The sequence below is a fragment of the Cyprinodon tularosa genome, unplaced genomic scaffold (assembly GCF_016077235.1).
Source record: "Cyprinodon tularosa strain WSP-4 unplaced genomic scaffold, ASM1607723v1 ctg660, whole genome shotgun sequence".
NCBI lineage: Eukaryota > Metazoa > Chordata > Actinopteri > Cyprinodontiformes > Cyprinodontidae > Cyprinodon > Cyprinodon tularosa.
The window spans coordinates 245,461-269,566 of NW_024039408.1; the positions used below are offsets into that span (position 1 = coordinate 245,461).

Below are 24,106 nucleotides of genomic sequence, written 5' to 3' on the forward strand. Positions count from 1 at the left end.
ATATCACAAAACAACAAATGTTTAATCAAGACAGCAGACTGAAACAGTAACATCCAGAGGAAAAATGGTAAGGTAAGGTTATGAAAACATTGATTTAGGCAAATTAATAGTCAGGTAGAGGATCCTAGTCTCAGGGTGGTGCGGCTGGTTCAGCCCTCATGAAGCCACCAAATGGAAGCAGACAGGAAGTGTTGAAATTGAGGAGGAGGAAATGACTCCCCTGGAGCTCAGCACCCCCATAAACACAACATACCAAACACCTCATCTGCTGTTGGAAAGGAAAAACCCACACAGGTAGACACCAACCCAGACAAGACAATAGAGACATCATCACCAGAACAATCACTCTGAATGACACACAGTGTCCACTTTTAAATATTTGGCGTTCTGTGTTTTGGCACTTAGTCACACACAAAAACCAGAAAGTATTATTTGGGGATTTTATGTTGTAGACCAATAAAAAAAGTAAAAAATGCTTAAATAACGTAGTAGTAGTAGTCTTTACCAAATGCTATCCACATTCTGGTTACTGGAGCTCAGTGTTTTATGTTTGTTTATTGTTTATTTGTGAATTAACAGTATCATGTGAGACAAAGGAAGACAGCACAGGAAAGAGAGAAAGCTGTTTAGACCTGCAGAAAAAAGACCTAAACATCTCAGGGAGCTCTGTTTAGTAGGCAATCTGAACGAGGAAAACTAACAGTTTATCTGAAAACCAAAAAAAGCCCTGGCAATTTAGTTAAACCACAAAGTTAAGGGGGGCTCACTGCAGTGATACCTGCACTGATTTCTGCCCTGATTATTGTGCCGTTTGTGTTGAGAGTGATTGGGTTGTCTTCAGATGGGACTAGATGGAGGATGGGCTGGGCTAAAACCAGGGAGGTCCTGGTAGAAAACCCATCCGAGGCCAAATAAAAATAGGCTGTGACACAGTGGTACAAGAAGGTAGACCAATAAAAAGGTCTACCGGTTCGACTCCCGGCCCGGGGTCTTTCTGCATGGAGTTTGCATGTTCTCTCCCAGCATGCGTGGGTTCTCTCCAGGTACTCCAGCTTCCTCCCACAGTCCAAAAACATGACTGTTAGGTTAATTGGCTTCTCTTTAGGCTTGAGTGTGTGTGTGAATGGTGGCTAATCCTGTTTGTCTCTGTGTTGACCTATGATGGACTGGTGACCTGTCCAGGGACGACCCCGCATCTCGCCCGTAGACAGCTGGAGATAGGCACCAGCACCCCTCGCGACCCCAACTGGGATAAGTGCGAAAATGGATGGAATGGTTGGGTTTCTAACATAATTATCTGTGTCCAACCACTTCAATATCAAAACCCAGTTTGAGTTTTTATGAAAGACGCCTTTTCTGACATAAAGATAAAAAAACCAGGTACCCAACATTAAAGTCAAAGACTTTACCCACTTCACCTTGGAGACCTCTTGGCTTGTAACATTGTGAAAATGTTCACAAATTATGAATATCTTTAAAATTTACAGAAATATTAGAGATTTTGGTAAATCTTTGGGAAGAACCAAAATGTGTATAAAAATAAAATTTAGCTTAGTGTTGAACTTTTATGGTAAATGCAGTACTTGTATTATGCTTAATCAGGTCCAAGAGCCTCACCACCAACAAGACGGGTCAAGTGTCTTAGATAACAGATGGAGCTGGTCCTAAACCAGCAACCCACCAGTTACTGGATGAACTCCTACCTAAATGGCATGTACTTATAAAGCTCCTTTATTCAAGTTAGGAGACTTGACCAAAGCGCTTTACACTACATTCATTCACCCATTCACGCACACACTGATAGTGGCAAGCTACATTGTAGCCACAGCTGCCCTGGGGCTCACTGACAGAAGCGGGGTTGCCATACACTGGTGCCACTGGGCCCTCTGACCACCATCAGTAGACAATGCAGGTGAAGTGTCTTACCCTAGGACACAATGACACTGTGTCCTACCTACCTCCTGAGCCACTGTGGTTCCGGTCCTTTAAGACCAATGTGAGTGTATACCATAACAAAATAAAGGAGCAGTGTTTTCTAGTGAACACCTTTAAAGAGAAGTAAAGGAACAAAAGCCACCAGAGACAAAAAATAATTCAAATAGGACTCACCTATGGTAGAGACACGGCCAGGTCAAGAGTCATGACATGGAAAAAAAACAAACAAGAAAGGCAATAAGAATTCTTCCTTCAATTACTGTATTTTCTAAAAAGACATCAGTTTTTAAAGTTATTTTAAGTTTAAGTAAATATGAAAACAAACACATAGGACCAGCAGGGAAAAGATTGGAATTAAATGACCAGAGAAGAGAGATAACATTAAAACTGCTGGGTGCAAAGTTAGGGGGGAACATCATTATTGTGTTAGCACAAACCTCTGCGGAAGATAGAACTCCCCAAAAAGAGAAGATGTGTAGTTATTTTTTATTATCTACCAGTGTGTCTAAGGACAGAGAAACTGTGATTGGTTAGAGGCTGCATACCCATCAACAAGAAAGTTGTTAATTATGGGAGAATCCTTGCAGTTGATCTTCGAAAATACAGGTTAGCATCAAGGCAATCCAGAGTCTCAAATGGTCGACAGTTGAGTTAGTCACCCCAAAACAAGTCCAACACATGCTACAGATTTTTAGTTGTAGTCATACAAGAAATGGCATAGATGGGTGCAATTCTCAGGATAATCCCCCTGATTAGTAGAAGACACTCAAGCAATCAATACAGCCTGATACTGGAACTACTGAAGCTGGTTGGAAGCATCATGCAGGGCAACAACTGGGTTCTATTTTTAAGGAGCCTTCAGCACTTCTACTGCGGTTAAGGCTGACTACAACCAACCTTCCACGATGGGGACAACTGGAGGGACCACAGCTGTGTCTTCCATTGGATCTGCAAAGCTAGGAAAGAAAGGCTTTGCTGCAGGATTGAGACCAGATCCTGGAACTCCGACAGCAGTGACCGAACCAGGAGATGAGGGTGAAGTAACGGGGGAAGCCTGCGGGGAGGGCTTTGCCTCTGGGGAGGTAGGACTCCTCAATGATGAGGGGGGAGATGATGAGGGTGACTTTCGGGACTGTTTCTGAGTTGACTTTCCATCTTTATGCTTGGGCTGGAACTCTTGCGCAGTGGTTTTAGGTGAGCGGAGAGGTGCTGGGCTCGGGGTGTTAAAGGACAGGCCCAGGGGTAAAGGATGGCCAGCAGCGCTGGTTTCACTGAAGTCAAATAGATCGCTGCTGTTGCTCGTCTGAGAGTTATTCAGAAGCCATGAAGCATCAGAGGGGGACAGAGGTGGGGCAGAAGCCAGCACTTTAGGGGAAAGGGCTTGGCTTGATTGTGAAGCAGAACTAAAAGCAGAGGTGTCTCCCTCTGACACAGCCGTCATAGAAGATTCGTGAATGGAACTTGAGGTGTCGAACATCCCACTGTCAACCATGTTACTGACTGCTTCTGTATTCTCTGAGGAGAAAGGATTATAAAAGGTTTGATTGCTTTGGCCCAAAACGGCATTTTCAGCATCCATTAGGATGTCAACTGGATCACCAGAGGAAGCAGCCCCTGCGAAGTTTCCATGAGTTGTTTTGTTGGTGGGCGACGGCATTGTGAACGGAGCTGCTGTAGCATTCAGCTCACTGTTCAGAGCGAGTGGACTGATGACTGCTGCCGTTGGAGAAAACACATCCTGGGACAGAGGGGTTGAGTCTTCTTCTGGGTAAACTTCTTTCTTCATGGCCTGTTTGCCACCATCCGTGTCTGATAAAGACGTCTCCAACAGCTCATTATTTGGGCTCCCAAGATCCATCATTATGTCCGGTTTTGTTTCCGAGGCAATCGCTGAAGAGGGAACAAAGGGTTCTGCGGTCACCGCCCACTCCTCTGGAAGCTTCCTCCTGTTTTTACTTTTCTTCCCGCGGCCTCCGCTCTTGCCAATATGCTCTTCCCAGCCACCTTCTCCTCTGTCCCTTCTTGGACCGATCCTATGATAAAACTCTTCCGTCGGAGGAGTGTTCTCTCCTGCTCCCTGCATCTCTGATTGGTCCCTGCTCTCAAAGTTTTCATAGGATCCTTCATCTTTCTGTCTCCTTTTCTTCTTTTTCTTCTGTTTCCTGTCAGATCCATCCGTGTCTCTTTCATCACCTCCAGCATAGGCGGAGCTCTCACGGCTGGGCCAGCTGCCGGGCGCATCCTCTGGGCTGGCTGTGAGCTGTTCGGCTTGGTCGGAAAACGTCACTGTAATGCTTGGAGCCAACGGTGGGTCTGTTGATATGGCCCCAGTCTGGTCTTGCCAAGTGTCCTCTAAGGAACCTTATTGTGGGCGAAGAGGGGAAAGTTAAATGTTGGGGGTATACTGGCTCTTTTGATCTAACTAAAAAAAACACTGTTATAGTAGCCACTTTTAAAGTTAGGCCCAAAAACTTTTAAATCAGGTTATTTGGGCTGCCAGGTTGTATTAATTGGCAGCTGCCATAGGATTATATCAAGCTTTTAATCAGTCTAATGCTGGAATCCAAATATGAACTCATGTGCAAATCCTGTTTAAATTTATAGATTATTTGTACATGAAATTGGTGCCGATTTCCAAAAGTATGTATTATCTTAAAATCAATTTGCCCAATCCGTAAATATGACTTTGCTAGTTTAAACGTTCTGGCTATGGTGCATCGATTTCGTTTAACAGATCAACAATGATGGTAAACTGATGTCTGACTTTTAATTATATTGGTTTCTCTACCTCTTTCAAAGTCCCGATGGATGTTTAATTTTAATTAGGTGTTATTTTATGACTAGATCTATACAAACATTTTGTTCTTTTTATTGTTTTGGATATTCCAATACTTACTGCTTTGTTCAGGGTCCTTATTATGTGGAAGACACTCCTCCAGATTATGGCATTTGAGTCAAGCATATGTGTAATCGTGAAAGTCCATGTTGACTCAATAACTGGGCGATTACCTGATACTGCTCAAAATGCCCCAACCATCACCCCTCCGCCACTGTGCTTTAACGCTAAAATGTGTTTAGTTTGTGTCTTTTAGGTCCACTAATCTATTTTGGCTTCATTTTTTTGGATCAAGACTTTCCATAAAAACAACAGAAAGAGGATTTCTTGTGTCTGGACCATGTCTTTAGCAACTGATACTTTATGTTTATCAGTAATATGTTTCAATTCTAACCAATCATGACTTTGTTCATGTTAAGCTAATGTTCTCTGCTTGGATGTGTTGTGCTTCAGATGCAGCTTTGAAAAATCAAATTGTAGACTCTCTCCTCGCCCTCCTTTTTACATTACTGTGAGTTCATGGATCTTAACAATTCACATTATCTAATGTAGATGCTGACCTACATCAGCTGGGTTTGTTGTTGATTTTGGGTTTGCACATTTGAATATGGAACTACTAGTCCTTCAAAAGAAAGGAAAAAAACAATGACTTCTCTAAGATTGTTTTGTGACTTCAGACAATTAATCTGCTAAAACTACTTTTACACAGTAGAGACAGTTCAAATAATATATAGCTTTTAGGCCTTATGGTTCCTTAATCTTTCGTAATTCAAAGTTGTGTGGGTTTTTTTTTACCTTCAATTGAAGCTATGTTAGGTAATTAACACTGATGATGGGTGAGTTTATTACCCCTTAAGCCGGGCATACACTGTATGATTTTTGCGAGAATTTTCCATGACCCGGATGACTTTCACTGGTTACCTCTGTCTCTCTATTACTGATAGCCATCGTCTAAATTGTTCCTTTGGCAAAGGGCCTGAGCTCTCTAACATCCGATATGAGAAAACTGGCTCATACTTCATCTGCTTAGCCCTATTTCTCTCTTAGAGGAAGCTACTAAAAGAGCCATTAACTCTTGGTCGTTTTCTGTAAAGTGCGCAGAGACAGCATATGTTGTAAAATGGCATTATCTAAATGACCTGAACTGAACCGTCGTACCAAAAGGAGGTCATTACAGACCACGCTGCTCTAACTTAACTACGTGCTCAAAGCAGAAGTATAATTATGATGGATGGCAGCAAAACAACACATCTCTCAGTTCCAAGGTAAGGAAAGCAGGAAGATGCAAAGCAAATGAGAAGGAACACAACTCAGGAGGAAATTGCTCACTGAGGCGGATTTATTATTTCTACTTTGGCCCAGTTTAAAACAGTTCTCTATACCCACACACAGACGCACATGGATAGGAAGGAAGAGCTAAAGTAGAGCAGATGTCAGGGTCCAAACCATACAGTGGCTCTCTGGAGGGCCATATTTCATGCTAACAAGGCAACGACAGAACTGTGCTCTCAATGCTGAGGGTTCTAAACTTGGGAAAGGCAGAAAAAAGCTGCCTGGATTGGTAGAACAGACAGCTAGCACGTCAGGAATATACCCGAGCTCCACTGACTGACCAGAGACTGACACAGGCTTGGTTACAGTAGGTCTGCTTAGATCCTCCACCCGCATTAGAAGAATTCAATAAGTGTAAGCGAAGCTGATGAAGGAGCAGGATCAGTCAAAGCAGAATACTTTTCACCATCATGGCAGCTATTGGTGTTTTTATGACATTAAAACAACTTTTGAGTCAAAATTAATGTGACACATCAAAGAGAATACGTACAGGACAAACCAAGAGAAACTTCCAAACAACTTTAAAAAGCAGTTTTTACCATTATGCTAAAAAGTTTAGGGTTGTGGAGAGGAAACCTGAATAATATCCTGTCCGCCGATTCTCCCACCTGAGCAATCAATTTCTGCAGCTCTTCCAGAGGTGCTGTATGTTATGTTAATGGTTATGTTAATGTTAAGTTTTCAGTTCAGACCTCCTCTTTGTATTTTAGGATGAACAGATCCAAAATGTTAAAATCTAACTTAACCAGGATTTGTTTTTGTTTCTTTTCTCTTGTTTCTTTGCTCAGGTAATAGATTACACTAGTTTTTATTTATTGACACTGAGTCAATGGGGCTTTAGAAATCTGAGTCGAAGTTTTTATTTGTATACTGCAAATATTATCAAGAAAGAAGAAAGATTTCGTAAATTAAATGTATTTACCGTTAATTTGAGTTGATAAATAAGATGATTTGCCAACAGAATGAGAATTGTTACTAATAAAACAAGATAATTGGATAATTTGCACTTCATATAAGACAATGAAATTGTTATTTCTTATTTGAAATATAAATTGTTTTGTTCCACCGACAAAGTTTCTCACTTACCTTCTCAAGTCAAGAAAAAATGCATCTATTTTAGATTTTTTGCAATGTAGCTAACATATCAACTAATCACTATGGATTATTTTTCCTCCTTTTAAAAGTGTTCCCTGCTTTGAGGCAGTGAATCGGTCTATTTACCCAATAAAACCAGTAGAGATTATGGCTCTAATGTAACCTGAATGGGAACCAAAAGTTACTGACTGATTAGAAAACTAGTGTCCTCCTATTTAAGGTTTTCTCTGAATATACGTAGACTTAAATATAAAAAATGGCAAACTAAAAATATTGCTTTAACTTTTGCATAAATATTTTAAATCAATCTAAAATTTATTTATTTTTTTTTTAATCAAGACGTTTTTTTTTTAAAAGTTGCATTTTTCACAAAACATTTTCAACAAATTTCCTCTATTGGAACATGTTTTTTCCTTTCAGCAATACTGAAACACATTTCTCTCCATAGATGTAGACTTACTAACTTTTAGTTTAATCTTTATGGTGAGTAAAATTAAAATCTCTTTATTCACTGTGTATCATTATTTATTATGTCTGTGTACTTTTTTACAAATGCTAAAACAGCTTGCCATAGTGACATGGTTTGAGTTCTCCAGAATGAGCACTATGACCCAGAGGGTCTGCTTACTCTCTTTGAGCTCCCAGGGACGCCAAAAGCTTTGGAGGTTTGTTAACCATTAAAATTCGAACTCAAAACAAGTCAATGCTACACAGGGGATTAGTGCTGATGGGAAACATCTTCTAGAAAATACATGTCACCGTGCCACAGACCAGGCTTGAAAAGAAACCAAGTGAATCTCTGTATAAGCTCTCTCTGACAGAGTGGGACTCGTGATGTTTTACCTGCTGAAGCATCCAGAGGGCTGCTGGGAGCATGGAACTCTGGGAGAGCGGCGCTGTGATCCTTCGGGACGTCCGACGCAGCTTGAGGTGTAGGAAACTGCGGCTCGGATATACTCGGGGTCTTCTGTGTCTGCACAGGTGAGGCTCCGACTTCCACGGTCATTCCAATCCCACCAGGCTGGGAAAAGCCTAAAAAACAATTATTTAGGATTTAAAGTCCATCCTGAAAGGTTTCAGATGAATAAATTTGCTTTAATGGTGGAAAAAAGGAGCCTGTGACCTGAGAAAGCACCTGTCTGACAGCATGAAGTAGACCCAGACATCTACAAAAGCAGCAAGGCCAAAAGTATGGAGAGAATTTTGTTCCATAATTGTTGCGGGAAAAAAATGTCTAAATGGACATTTTGAATACAAGAAAATGAATAAAAAAAAAAAAATTTGATTTTCAAATTTTTTTTTTATGTAGTTTAACTGACTTTTACAATCTGTATTCCCTACTGCATTCCACCAGTCACCTTCTCTTCACTTTAAGCCCATTTCAAATGACATTTACCAATAAAAATGCAGTTATTAATGTCCAACAGACCATTAGAAATGTGTCTTTCTCCTCAGTCCAAAACGCAATTTGAAAACAGTGCAATTCATAAAACACAATCTGAAACATTTTGTTTTTAAATATTATATAAAATATTACAAAATTAAGGGAAAAAAATTCTTTAAAAACCTTTTTTTAATTAATATTTTTTCAAGTTTCATTTCTGGTTTGCATCTTATTTTTAAATTTTCATTTCACAAAATCAGTTTTTTCCGACAATAATGGAACACAATTCACTCCATACCCCTGGGTCATGTTTTTCTAACACAGCCCTGTTAGCTAAACGAGCCACTAATTCACCCTCTCTGGCTTTATGCACCACTGTTCCCCCTTTTTTAATCAGTCACAAGGAAAGTTAAGGTTGTTCATACTGCATAGCCCAACATCATCATTCTGCATTTACCCTGGTCACCAGGACACACTGCTCTGCATATTTTTGATGTTTCTGAGCTTCAGCAAACCTGATTCAGATGATTGCAGTTCAGCAAAGCTTGATAATCTGCTATCAATTGATAACAGGTATGTGAAAGCTGGGAAACATCTAAAACATGCAGGGCAGTGTGCCTTGAGGACCAGGATTGAAAAACACTGGGTTAGAGAAACCTAAATGTAATAAGCTCGATTCTAGCAGCTTTATGGATTAACTGATTTGTGTAAACTAACCAATTCAAAGAAGTTTTAGTTGTCGTAATGGCTGTATCCTAAAATTGTCTGAAAATTAAAAGTGTATTTGATTAGAAAAGCTTCATAAAAAACTAATTTTAAACGTTTTGGAAAAAACGTTAATTACATTTACAAAGTGGAAAGAATAAACAAGAAAATTCTACTTTCATTAATTGGTAAACTGGTCCAAGTGGTGCCAAAGGCAGGAGACCCAGGCCCGTGCTACTGAAACCTTTAGTTTATCTCAGCTACATCTATCTCTGCACAGATAATGTCCACAATTGGATCTATGCTTTCTAAGAATGTGTAGCTTGTTATACCATATCTCTAAAATGCAGATTTAGTGTAAAAAGCACAAAAAAAGATCAAAAATGTAACTTTTTTTACATGTCTGGTGCAGACTCCCAAGTGCTGAATTTCTTTAGAGCCTAAAATATTTGAAATATAGTTTCTAACTCCTAAAAACACACATATACGCTAAAATTAAGGCATGCTACTTTAGCACTAACTTGAGGTTAAAGGTAAAATATCTAACTGAGACTTTAGAAAATATGGAGCAAATGCCAATGATACAAACGTCTCTTTCACACCGATCTATTGCTAGGCTAATTAAAAAACTAGCTACTAAATTAATGTTAAACAGAATGAGGTTAGAAATGAACAAAAATATATCCATAGCAGCAGCATTAGGAACGGCTGCAGTAAATGTACAAATTATTATGTTTTACAGACAATAAAGCTAAATAAATAAATGCAGAGGCCTGCAGCAGTGGCAGCTGTAGAAATGAAAAAAGCAGAGTTTTGTAGCAGAATGCTTCCAGCTATACCTTGAAAAGTCCCCAGCAGACCAGAATCCATAATTTGGACGGGGCTGGAGTGAGAGGCAAGGGAGTCAGAGTGAGCCGCCATGGAGACTGAGAGGATGGAGAGGAAGAAAGATGGAGGAGGATGTTAGACGTGAAGGCATTAATAATTCAGCACACCAAACAAATACGACAGGAGAGCCGTTCTAGTGGCAAAGGTCACTTTCAGTTCTAATCGATTGTGGTGTTCTGATAACAAAACAGCCGTCCAGAAGGTCCAGATGTTCAGTCAGCAGCAGCCTGGGCTCGAGGCGAAAACTGTTAGAACTTGGGTCCTCAAACCAAACAGGGAATTGCTGATCAGACGACGACTGCTCAGGAGTGAGGAAGGTCCAGATTTAACCATAAAGGTTTGACTTTAAAATATCTTCTAGGAGAGCAGTAACCAATTAAAAATCAGAGCGGTCTGAATAAGAAAAATCATCAACCAGTAAAAGTCTGGAGACATTTTTAATTATAATCTGTTACTTTAAACAGAATTTAACACTGAAATAAAATGAGGTGTTTATTAGGGGTGAAACGGTTCACAAAATCCACGGTTTTCGGTTCGGTACATGTTGATTGTTAGCCTGACATGTTGGCCATGTTGCTGTTAGCATAAACAAAACGTGTTGCACAATGCTTGCACACTGTTGCACTTTTATCCACAGCTTTCTTCCCGCCGTCATCGTAGGTCACTCTAAATGCAAAGTGGTCCCATACAGCAGACCTATAAAGTGCTGCTGGCGCGTCTTCCAACGCCTGTTCTTTCCCACTCGCCATACCCACACAATTCTCCACAACAACTGATTTTTTTCTGCTACACCCGGCTACGCTGCTTCGCTTCTTCTTCTTCTTCTTGTTTACTACTGGTGGTTGGCTTTGGTCGCAGTACCGCCACCTTCTGCTCTGGAGTGGAAACGCTTCGCCTATGAGAAAAAGGAGCAGCGCATGAACCGAACGAAACACGCGAACCAAACCGAGACAGTCGAACCGAACGGTTCGGACGGTTTTCAAAAACCGTTCCATCCCTAATTTGTTGGTCATTTTAATTCATGCAAGGGGTATGAATAACTTCGGTGCATGATCATATCTGCAGGAAGTAAAGCTAACGGCAGTTCTGGTTGCTTTTCTGAGTGATAAGCGGCCGTAGAAGAAGAAACGAATTAACTATTACCATTCAAGGAGTCGTCACCTGGAAAAAAAAAAAAAAAAAGTCTAAAAAAATGCTTGTTTATTTCTGGACTCTTTATTCAAACCAGAAAAGCCTACAAACTAACTTTTCGCTCCTCCACTTGAATTAACGTTATTCCTGGAAGGATGCTAACGTTAGCCTGCTCCGCTATCTCCACTTCTCTATTCCACCAATCAGGGATTAATCCGTTGTCGCCAAGTGCTGCTGATTGTGTAACCTTTGACCTCCTGAGCAAGAGACCAACCATGACAAATGCTAATGTTGCTAACGCTATATCCACATGAACGAGTGTAGCTTCTAGTCAAACTCCTGTGTTTAGGGTTTCCAATGAACTCTTAAAGGAGAATTCCGGTTTTTAACACTTTTAGCCCATTTTCTGTAGTGTCCAGGATGAAATCGAATGATCGACACCAAAATTTTGACAATTGGGCCTGTCTCTGCTATTTGGCTCATGCAGAATCCCCCCCTGGCTGCTTCAGAATGGCTACCATAGAGCATGTCTGATAATGTCCTTAAAACAACCTTAAACATTCTTTTTTTAAAATATGCTACTCACCGGGTCGTCAGCGCTGTTCAATGACGTTCCAAAAAAAGTTTCGTAAAGAAAAAACGTTCCTGTAGTGTTTTATTTAGCATTTTGTAAATCCCATTGAGTTCTGTAGGAATAGTCAATATCCCTCCGCCACCGGAAACGGAAACGGGGCCTGTTTACGCTTAGTTGTAGTCTTTTCGCTTCACTCTGTGTACTCCGACGTCGAGGTGCTAACGTCTCTGTTAAACACTTTAAAAAACTCTGAAAATGGAATACGAAAGGTGGATTCTTGAGGAGGACATATTGGACTTTGAGTTTGACGGTAGAGGATACCGTCGCCAACTAGTGGTCTGGAGTGTGCAACGCTTCAGATTCGAACGGGAAGCGGAAGTTTATAAGCGGTTGTGATGTATCGGAAAAAATAGTTCTGGGATTTACAAAATGCTAAATAAAACAAGACAGGAACGGTTTTTCTTCACGAAACTTTTTTTGGAACGTCATTGAACAGCGCTGACGACCCGGTGAGTAGCATATTTAAAAAAAAGAACGTTTAAGGTTGTTTTAGGGACATTATCGGACATGCACAATGGAAGCCATTCTGAAGCAGCCAGGGGGGGATTCTGCATGAGCCAAAAAGCAGAGACAGGACCAATCGTCAAAATTTTGGTGTCGATCATTCGATTTCATCCTGGACACTACAGAAAATGGGCTAAAAGTGTTAAAAACCGGAATTATCCTTTAAGTTTTTTTTTTTACCTAAAGATGAATAAATGTGAATTTAAAGACATTTTTCGAATGATTGAGTAAAACAGCAGTTTAATTTGCCTTTACATAATAAAAAAGCTGGGATGGGCTAAGCCTGGTCCAAACATAAAGTATGGCTGAGGCTCTAAAACCTCCTTCATAAAAATGTAGAATGCTTTAAGTAACGTTATTAGATACTCAATGAAGTACAGGAGTTTTCTCCAGTTAAATAGAATATATAGACGTAAGCTTTTCTCCCCGTGCTGTTACCCTCTGCTGGTCAGCTGGCTGAAACAAGGCTCTTTTCACTTACAAAGAATCCTTCTGCCTGGAAGCATTTCAGAGAGTCGATGAGTGGAAGCGACAGCTACCTTTAAGGTCAAACTACACAAACCAAGCTACAGCATCGCACTTCTAACATTTGTGTAAATATTTTAGTTCATCTTTTGATGAGATGAAACTGAGGATGTCGCTCTTTGATACGACGTAAAATAGTCAAACAGACGTTAATGTCCAAATTCTTGGCAACCAGAATGAATTATGTCTAAATGTTACCAAAGGGTGAATATTTGGTGCAGCCATCCTTTTTCCACAGCATAGCTTTGACTCTCTAGACGAGTCTGGTTGATGTGGTTGAACTGGAAAGTGCCTTGAGAGGATATAATGTGAATTGGTGCTATAGAAATAAACTGAATTGAATTGAGTCCTCTTCCTTGATGAAACATCATGAAGCTGGAGGATGTTTTAGACCCTGTGTTTCTTTACTCTCCATCTAAAAACTACCCAACAAACAGTTAAAAGTCTGGAATCATGTCTCCTTTATCTCCAGTGATCGCCCTGGAGGAATGTTTGGGGTCGCGGTCATACTGGGGATATGGAGAGATGATTTATTCAAAACAATGGATGGAAAAATACTTCTGTAAATAAATTATTAATAAAAAGTTTCATCATTAGATTAAAAATATAGTTCCTGGAGGGAAGGGATCGCACTCTTCTTCATTACGTCACAGGTTGGTATTTTTATTCCTTTAATGGACGCTTACGCAGCCCCAAACATGACACTTCCACCACCATCCTCCACTAGGCGAGGAACTCTGCACTCCTCACCTGGTTGCCGTCACAAGCACTCTAAACCATCTTGACCAAATAGATTAATATTGCAAAAATAAAAATTAAAAATGTAAATCCCTTTATTGTCCAACAATGGGGAAAATCTCTCTCTGGATTTAACCCATCGCCTTGGAGAGCAGTGGGCTGCCATTGTGTGGCACCCGGGAGGGACCCAGGGTGCAGGCAGTGGGGGTCGAACTGGGTACCTGCAACCTTCTCAGAGCACTGTTCTAACCACTAGGCCAACACTACCACACAATTGCTATTATTAATATTTTAATTTCCAATTTCTTTATTCTTCATGTCTTCAGCAAATCGTTGGCAGTTTGTTGTGCATCGCTTCTTTCTTTCATAATCGCCACGTAGACGGACTGAGCACCAACAGGCATCTGATATCGGATTATTAGCTCGACAAGAAATGCTTCGAAACCAACTTTATCCATAGCAGCTGCTAAGTATTAAATTTTTTAGCAATTGTTCTGTGGTAAATTTAGTTTTATTGTATTTATCGTCTGCAAAAACCTCACAGCAGCCTTTATGATTAGACTCCAAACCAGACAAGGTTTTGATTTAACTGCAAATTTTGAAACCTTTTCAAGAATGTCATCCTAAAATGATCAAGTTCCTTCTAAACCTCCAGGTTACGGTGTTTCCACACACTTCTCAGATAAATATTTTCCACGCTCCTTAATAAAAGGTTGTGAGACTGAGGCCTGCGGCGGGTTTAAAACTACATGACCCCTGAGGCGACCTTCAGACCTGCAGCTCTGATAACGTCCTGCTGAACATCTCCATCACTGAGCAAAACAACAATAAAACTTTATATTTGTCCCTCCCTGAAAGATGAAAATAATCCAAAAAAAAAGGACTGAACTTGTGTGAAACCCAAAGCTCCAGCCTGTGCTCGCTCACCTGGGTGGTTTCCGCATTCAGCAGCCATGCAGGTCCCAAACACGCCGGCATTCAGCTGCAGAGCTCCGCCTCGGTCTGTCTGCGCCGCAGCCTCAGCTGGCTCTGAGCCGCCAACGCTGTGAACCCTCACACACACCCAAACACACACACACACACGCCGCCATCACAGTCAGGGAGTCTGGCTTTGGTGCGGTGACGTTTCACCGCCTGTCTGGTTCAGGTCCCGGGTATCCCCCCCCCCAGCCACCGCCTCCCCTCCCCTCCCTCTGCTGTCGCCACCCTTCAGCTCATGTCTGCGAGGTCCGGGCTGAACCGATAGGGCCAGAATGGAATTCGGGAGTCAGAGCGCGAGACAAAACGACGGCGGAAAGACAGCAGGACGGCGCTCGTCTTTGATCAGGAGTGACAACCAGGAGAATCTGATAAAGGGAGAGGAGGACAGATAGAAAATAGGAAGGAGGTGATGTCGAGGAGCAGAGGAGACGCAGAGGGAGGCACCTTTAGCGACCCCCCCCCCTCTTCCTCCTAGCAGCGTACACACAGGCTGACGGTGAGGCGAGCCGACAGGATGCTACCCACAGTCACAAACGCTTTCATGTATACAACACACAGAGGCCTCCGCCGGCTGCCCTGACCGGACGCACAAACCCGTCCATCAGTAGCTTCCCAGACTCATTTCCAGAAACCGATCCCTCATATTTGGCCTCAGCAACGGCAAATATTTCAGGACTCTAAGAGGTCGATGCAAAGCGACAGGTGAGACGCAGAGCAGAGGTACAGGAAGCAAACAAACAAACTTTGCTCTGCTCGTTGCAGGGAAAACAGGCGGAGGTACGTCCCGCCGAGCAGAGGCGCTGTCCGTGGTGCTGAAAGCTATGGGCATCTAAGGCCACAAACGGAAAGCACAGCAGCTAACAGGGCCTGTCTGTGTGGGTTTGGCCTGAACTGAACCCTGCTGGCTGACTGAGCTTCAGGCAGAGAGAGAAAAACACCACGACCTCTAAACACCAAACTAACAACTATCCGTGTAAAGACACGCAGCAGAAATGTCTTCTCATAAACAGCCTTTTCCTGATCTTTTTTTAAAACAACTGGCAAAAGTGCATAGAGATTCCTCTCATAGATTCAACTTTAGCTGCAGCAACATTTAAAACACGTCAGTTTATTCATCCATGACATCCAGCTTCCCTGGGGTGGAAAAAAAACGAGACACAGAGGTTCATTTCTGTCGGCCGTCGGCCACCAGCCTGCAGGAGGAGCTATATTTAACTCCCCTCTATGGGGGGAGGGGGGGGGGGGTGTTAAAAGAAGACCTCGAACTTTTCAGAAATTCGACTGAAAACAAGAGGTCGACTAAAACCGGTTCTTTAATCAATTCGTTAATGATCCCTGAATCCATGTTCCTTTTTCTTCGTCTGTAAAATGATACAAACAAAAATATACACGTCTGGATTTAAACAATATTAATAAAACTATGGAGTCAAATTTTCCTCCATTATTGCTGCCGCACATAACAGATTTTGTAAATGGAAATTTGGGGAAAAAAGCAAACCAAAAAGGTACCTTTGAAAAAAAGTAAAAAAAAAATCTCCTTTCAGTTTAGAGAGATATTTCGATTCAAATCCTATTTTTTTTTCAAATTTCTCCTTTTTACAGAAAGTCTTTTTTTTCTACAATTTTTCACAGATCCAAAAGTTCTGGTTATCGTCCTGCAGCAGTGTGTCGCAGTGAGGTTGTTGCAGATGTTTTTGATTTATGCCCAATATTGAAGCATGGTCTGCACTATGTTATTCCACGCCACAATGCCAGAGGGCCAATCAGGAACTAGCTGTGGGTCTAGATACGGCCAAGGCGGCGAGGTAGTGGGGGACAAGTTATTGCAACAACGGAGGGACATGAGGGCCAAAAAGAGCGGGGAACCAGGTGGAAAAAGGGTCCCAGCGTTCTCCCACACCTCGCTCTTCTAGCTGCTCCAATTCCATGAGTCGTTTCCCACAATGGCGGTCATACAAACAAAACAAGCCGGTAAGGAACCAAACAGGAAACACGCATCGTGTAGAGCGGATGTAGATTTGACCAATCAGAGGCCTCCTGTCTGCGATCACCTAAAATTTTGGAAGGGTGTCTGCGCAGGGGGAGGGGGATTTAGAAAAGCCAATTAACATAACAGTCATGTTTTTGGACTGTGGGAAGAAGCAGGAGTACCTGGAGAGAACCCTTACTTGCTCTGGAAGAACACGCAAACTCCATGCAGGAATCGAACCCAGAACCTTTTTGCTCCAGCAGTGCTACCCATTGCTCCACTGTACAACCCGTTAAAAATATTGATGCTTCAAAATATATTGTTAGACAAAAATTGTATTCAGTTGAAATATTTATTTGACATGATGTTAATACTAAAGGCAGCCGTTTGTATAGTTTTACTGTTAATTTTATATTTCTGTATCATTTTCTTATTAAAATAACACCTCAGATAACCTTTATATATGTTTTATATTTGGATTACTTTTTTTGCACATATTCATTGAAATTTAATCTGTAATTCTGTTGATAAATCAACAGAATTACAGATTGATGAGAAAATCAATCAAGTGATGAGAAATCAATCGTCATCAGATTGAAAACGTCCATTTTTCATGTTAGTAATAATTCTTTGGCCTTTAATTATTTGCCATTTTTTATCCCCATGGTATTAAATAAGTACTGGATATTGTTCTAGGTATAGATATAGAGTTTGAACGTTTAGTGTCATCATGACCCAATTTATATCACTTAGAAAACGTTCCTTATGAGACAAAATCTAAATATAACAACCTAAAAAAGTCAAAACCTTGAAAGGTTCTGTGTTTGTTGGGAGTTAATGTTCCCGTTTCGCTCCAATCAGGTGTGAAGTGAAAGAATAATTAATGACTGAAATGATCAACAGGTGCAGCCTGACACAGTTGTCTGTTTCCTTCTTTTGCTTCTGAGGTTTCATGTATTCAACTGACTGACCTTTGACCCCTCAGTGTCTCTGCTGGTTGTATTAGATGCTGTTGCTTAGCAACCTAACAACTGAAATATGAACGCAGAACATGTCTACGGGTTGAACACGCTTAGCTAATGGGGAAAACAACAGGATGTACTAAATAAACACCATCATGATGTCAGAGCTGAGCTCAGAAGCCGTGGCTATGGAGAGAAATCTGTCCCAATATTATTAAAAGCAAAAAAAGGAAATCTGCAGAAAATGGTCCCATAGATATCTATATAAATGTTAGATCGATGCAAATTGGTGGCTCGCCAGACGGCATCACCATCGGCCCTCTTAACACTGGCAGGCTCTCTATGGCTTCTCAGTGAAGGTGAATGATGGATGCAAACGCAAACCATCTAATTTAACTGGAAACTTGATGGATTTACAGACGTTTTGGTTTCATAATTACATTATTAACGTGGCTTTAATCATAAATGCTTAAACAGAGTGTTTCTAAGTGGATGTCCTCATACCCCCCCATGGATCAGTACGCCCATGTTGAAACAGGAAGCCATCTATGCAGAGACATTTGTTCCGATATTGTTAAAAGGAACAACTTTGTTTCGAAAAAGAAAATGTGAAGGACATGCGTTTCAAAAATGGAACTTTGAAAAAAGCTTCTTTAAAAAATGAATAATTTTTGATAGTAATTTTCAAATTCTATAAGAACTCCAATCTACGGAAGAGGATTAGGGCCACTGGAAAAAAAAAAAGTTAACGATTTTAAAAATTTATTTAAGTTTAACATGGGAAAAAAGTCAGAATTTTGACGGCTCTGACTTTAATCTCAGAATTCTGACTTTAATCTCAGAATTTTGGATCTTAATGTAGATGGGCACCATGAAGGAAGAGATGTGGAGCACTCAGCTTCACTGACAAAGATGTGAGTTGTTTGAGGTGGCCAGTGACACATTGGTGGAAAATGACGGAATTAGGCAACTTTTTACGTGCCCGAGGGGTCCCCTCATTAATGGAGGAGCAGAAGGTCATTAAAACAAGAGAGCTAGTCTCTAAAAGAGACATGGCTATGGCTTGATGCTAACATGTTTGTTAGCTGTCAGAATTCTGAGATTAAAGTCTGAATTCTGAGATTAAAGTCAGAATTCTGAGAAATAAGTCAGAATTCTGAAATTAAAGTCAGTATTCTGAGAAAAAAAGTCAGAATTCTGAGAAAAAAAGTCAAAATTCTGAGATTAAAGTCAGAATTCTGAGATTAAAGTCAGAATTCTGAGAAATAAGTCAGAATTCTGAGATTAAAGTCAGAATTCTGACTTTTTTCCTATGTTAAACTAAAAAAAAATTTAAAAATCTGTTAACTTTTTAACTTTTTTTTATTGGCCCTAATCCTCTTCCGTACCAATCAGAAACTAAAACACAGAAACAGACGTGTCTGATTTTACAGAGTGGAAACCAATGTTTGACACCAACCAACCAGAGAAAATAAAATGGAGAAGTAGAAGAAAAGGCAAAGTGACAGAACAGGCTCCTTTAGCCCGGCTCAGACAGTGTTAAGCTAGAAAAGTGGTCCTGATGGCCGGTTGTGCAGACAGGAAGCAGACGAGCGAGGCCGGCTGCCAGTCACACTTAGTTAGAGTCAATCTTCTGTGGTGGAGAATCCTCCTCCGTCTACCATCGCATCGGTTTCATTACCAGATGGAGTTACATCTATTAGAGAACGTCAAACGCTTCTGGCTACCAAATGGGAAATAAAACACTAGAACAAAGTCCGTTTGGTCATTAAGGTCAAACCTTTCAGGAAATATTGCAGCTAATGGATCCCTAACGCCCTGAAACCGGCCCTGTTTTTCAGCCTCTGTAATGCAGGTCTAACATAGTCTCTATTTTACCAAAATCTCTCGAGGTAGGAAGCTTAAATGTTTCTAAAATTAATTACTAATCATTAAAACGTTTCAACAGAACCAGCTAGTTGGCCGCTAAACAAAACTCTGGATTTAGAAAAAATAAAAAACATGATTGTGGAAAAGATGCCCAACAAACCAGCTTATTTAAAGCAGAAAAGGTCAAAGGAAAAGCAGCAGAATATTCTGGAAGGAAGTCAATATTTCTGATGAATCCTATTGATGTAAGAGGAGATTAATTCAGGTTATTGTGGCTAAATGTTATAAACTTTATTCAGTTTTTTATTGGGGGCTTTATGGAGAGATTTCTAGAACTAAAATAATTAAATACAAGTCTTGATAGTATTACAACCATAACTGTGAAGTGATCCATTATAAGCTGTAAAAATAGACTATATCAGTAATATTTATTTTTTATGTAAATCGATACAAATATTGTCACTTTTTTAGTAGTAATGAATGTATATAACATATTTACATACAAATTCAAACAGACAGGATTTCCCTGTAATGATTTTTTGAGTAAATGACTGTAGCGCCAGGTCCATCCAACCAGATGTTTAAAGGACCAAACAAATATAACAAAATAATCAAAACAAAAAGTAAAACAAACCACAAACGCAAAAACATTCTACAATTTTGGAGCAAAAACTGAAAAAAAAAAACTGTCCTTTGAGCTTCCCTCTATGAAGATATTTATATATAGGATTGACATTTTCAGATTTTTTTACCTTCTTATATTCTAAACTCTGTGAAATAAAGTAGAGAAGAAGTTTTTATACGTTATGTCGGCTTCTCTGCAACGCCAAAGGTAAAACAACCGTATAGCTCCACCTTTGCTCCTTTTGTTCCTCATAATTTGCCAAAAACAACAGGAAGCCTAAACAATTAACAAAGTGCATCTAAATCAAATCTTACTCATAACAAACAAAAGAAAACAGAAATATAAACTTAATATATTTCTTTTATTTATATAATAAACTTCATAAAATCAAATTTTACTTACAGCTTCTATAATTGAGGCTTACATTATCTCTCTGTCTCTCTATATGTGTGTATATATATATATATATATATATATATATATATATTAGGGATGCAGGATATAATCGACCTCCTATCGGTATCGGCCTTAAAACTGAATACAGGACATCGGCCACCCCACCGATATTTAACCCGATATTTGATCAGCTTCTGAGTTTCTAAAGTCTAAAAAAAAAAATAATAAAATAAAAAATACTTCTTCTTCTTTTTCTTTAAAAACGTCTTTTTTACAGACTTAAAAACTTCTAAAGACGAGGGAAAAAATATTGATACATTAAAATATCCCAATATCTTCCTATGCTGATATATTGCCATTTAAAAACACCATATCAATCTCTTTTACTAATGAAATATTGCTATATGTCATCGTTATGCTACGAAATACCCCGAAAATTCACCAAATGTTGCCATATTTTTATATGTTGATATATTGACGCGGTATCGATCTATTTTACTAACAAAATCTCACAAGAATTTGCAAAATATCACGAGAGTTTGTAACAGAACGATGAAATTTCACCAGATTTTGAAAGTAAAATAGATCGGTACCGCGTTTTTAAAAATCAATTTGATATCAGCATATGAAAATATATTTGAGTATATTATTTTTCAAAGTGTCAGAAATGGATAACAAAACTGCTATTTTCAATGACTACTTATTTTTGTATATAATATATATATATAATTCCCAATATCATGTATCCCTAATATATATACATATATATATATATATATATATATATACATACATATGTATATATATATATATATATATATATATATATATATATATACACATATACACAATATATACATATACATATGTATATATATTTATATATGTATATATATATATATGAAAAAGCTGTAAAAAATCAACAAAAAAGAAGCAAATAAGTTGAATTAAAAAATAAGAAGTCTGAAGTCAAAACATGTTTTTAGTTATATGGTTTTTCAAAGGCACATTTTTCTGTTTTTAAATTTACAAAATGTGTTTTGTGCTTAGAAAAATAACGGAACAAAATTCACTCCATACTAACCCAGATGGAGAGATATGCTAGAAGTTTTTAAATGAGGCTGTTTACTGTTAGTATCAGGATCAAAACATTTTTCTTGTATTTATTTGAACGATAAGGGCTGCTCAGTGACGCGGTTCTGGGAAGGTTCTGGGTTCGATTCCCGGCCCGGGGTCTTTCTGCACGGATTATTCATGTTCTCCCTGAGCATGCGTGGGTTCTCTCTGGGTACTCCAGCTTCCTCCCACAGTCCAAAAATATGACTGTGATTTCACATTAGCATCTGCTAGTGGTGTTAGCTTTTGCTAATATAGTAAACCGTTAGCCGTTCACTTTTATTCGTTTTTTTTAACAATAAAGTAGTTTAAATTTACACCAGTTAAACACAAAATAATTATTTTTTTTAAAACAACTCTGGTGATGTTAGCCTTCCTGTTTTTACTCTGTCGGTTCTTGTCCAGTTAGTAAGAGCATCATCTACCCAGCATGCTTTGCAAAGGTAAAGAAATGGTGAACTCTATGAAAAATGTAAAAAAGCATTTATAATTACTCAAGTATTATGAGTTTTTATGAATCTCAAATGGCAAATTTTAAGTTAATAAGTCAGTTACCACATGTTTAGACCGACGTGTTCAATGAGTCATGGATCCCTTCAAAATAAAACACCTTTTAGGAAGAAAAAAAAACAGGAATTGACCCGTTTTTATCGACACTATAAAAAACTAACTTTCTGATGCATGTGAAACTCCAGGGTTGATGTCATCACTCAGAGAGACAAAGTGGCCTGGCTATATAAGGCAGAGCGAATAGGTTAACATAGAGTTCAAGCAGGGGTGACGGCTGAGTCGTTCTCCTCAGCCTCGTTCTTCTGCTTCCTCTCATATGGCTGGTAGCCTCTGGGTCAGTCTCCGTCCTCCAGACGACCCGGCTTCAGCCTCATTCTCTGCTCTACATTTTACAGCAAAGCAGAAGTGCTGAACCGTACCAGCCGGGTCAGGCTACAGCAAAGCCAGGAGCAAAGAAATGCAAACACACTGCTAGTTTGCTGCAACGTCTAGAAGAGATGAATTCCCTGCACAAAATATGACGCATGTATTTAAACTGGATCAAGGCGCCGCGTAACGCCACTGGAAAACCATTAATGCAGGTTTACAGACTGCTGACCTCACTTTAAGGTCAACAAGAGACATTTCAGTGAACAAAGTCCAGATGAGCTGGATTCATCCGACCAGCTTCCAATCTTCCATCCCAGAGTCACACTGTGCTTCTTTCTCGTCTTCTAAACTCTGTAATCTGGGATGAGCTGGCAGCCAGGAGTCCTGCAGACGCCCCTCGGCTGACCCTTTCTATTCTGCTTCCTCTGCCTCAGCCGCATTACTTCAAGCTGCAGGAGCGCTGTCTGGGTTTCAGCTGCTGCAGGACGTCCATGGCGGGTCACAGACAGGACAGACTGCTTCCCTCAGCTGCACACAGATCTAAAGCGCCGCATTGATTCAGCGATGACACCACATTAACAAGGAATATAGCTGATACGTGTTTTTACACTGCAAAAATGATCTAGAAATAAGTAAAAATTTCTTAAATTAGGTGTATTCACCCTTAATTTGAGTAGGTAAATGAGCTAGTTTGCTATTGGTATGAGTAATGTTATTCTTAAAATAAGATAATTAGATAATATGCACTTGAAATAAGTCAATGCAATTGTGTTTTCTTATTTTAAGTGTAAATTGTCTTGTTCCATTGGCAAAATGTCTCTTTTACCTCCTCAATTCAAGAACAAATGCACTTATTTTAAGAAAAAATGACTTATCTAGATTTAGATTTTTTGCAGTGTAGACGTCAGATTTACCCTCAGCTAAATGGACGAGCCTCATTAATTTTTATTTCCTAATATTTTAAAGTTTCATTTGTTCTGTAGTTTAATGTGATCATTGTTAGTTTAAACTACATCTGGAGCAGATTTAAATATCTTTATTTTATGTTGCAGATAAAATAAAACTGGTATTTGAACATAATATATAGGAACATACAGTAAGTATCATCTTTAGGGGGGAAATGTTTTTACATTTTAATTAAGTCTTTAATTGGGATTACAACCAGCACATTATCAGGCTGCATGGATGGACATTTTTTCTTGCCATCATTGCACTTGCCCAGCGGGCAGGACACTGGCTTGTGCATCATTTCATGGACATTACGCTGCCGTGCGTTATGCATAATTTAGGCTGACGTTAGACAGAAGTTCTGGACTCATTATGAATACTCAATATATATGTATATTAGGGGTGGAACGGTTCACAAAATCCACGGTTCGGTTCGGTTCACGGTTTCGTGGTCACAGTTTTCGGTTCCGTTCAGTATGTTAGACCAAAAAGTAAAAACTATATAAAAATTATAAAAAATTAATTAAACTAATTTTTTTGAATGAAATTAATGAAAAAATCCAAAAAATTAATGAATTGTAATTATTTTTAATGATCCGCGGAAACCCTGGATCATTTCCGCATGTTTTGCTGCTTTGAATTTAATCATCTGGC

The 24,106-nt window shown here is 39.5% G+C and overlaps 1 protein-coding gene across 8 annotated transcripts in view; it reads right to left on the reverse strand.

Moving 5' to 3' along the window:
* The window catches only part of LOC119799535 (microtubule-associated protein 4-like), a 153,030-nt gene that overhangs the window by 52,404 nt on the left and 76,520 nt on the right, over positions 1 to 24,106 (reverse strand). For 7 of the 8 annotated variants that reach the window (XM_038309474.1, XM_038309480.1, XM_038309481.1 and 4 more), the window contains 3 exons: positions 10,127 to 10,213; positions 8,042 to 8,230; positions 2,833 to 4,296 (listed from right to left, as the gene is read on the reverse strand). In XM_038309474.1, coding sequence (XP_038165402.1) covers positions 2,833 to 4,296; positions 8,042 to 8,230; positions 10,127 to 10,213 — 1,740 coding nt within the window. The remainder of the gene's footprint in view (positions 1 to 2,832; positions 4,297 to 8,041; positions 8,231 to 10,126; positions 10,214 to 24,106) is intronic. The other variant, XM_038309483.1, reaches the window with a different exon arrangement.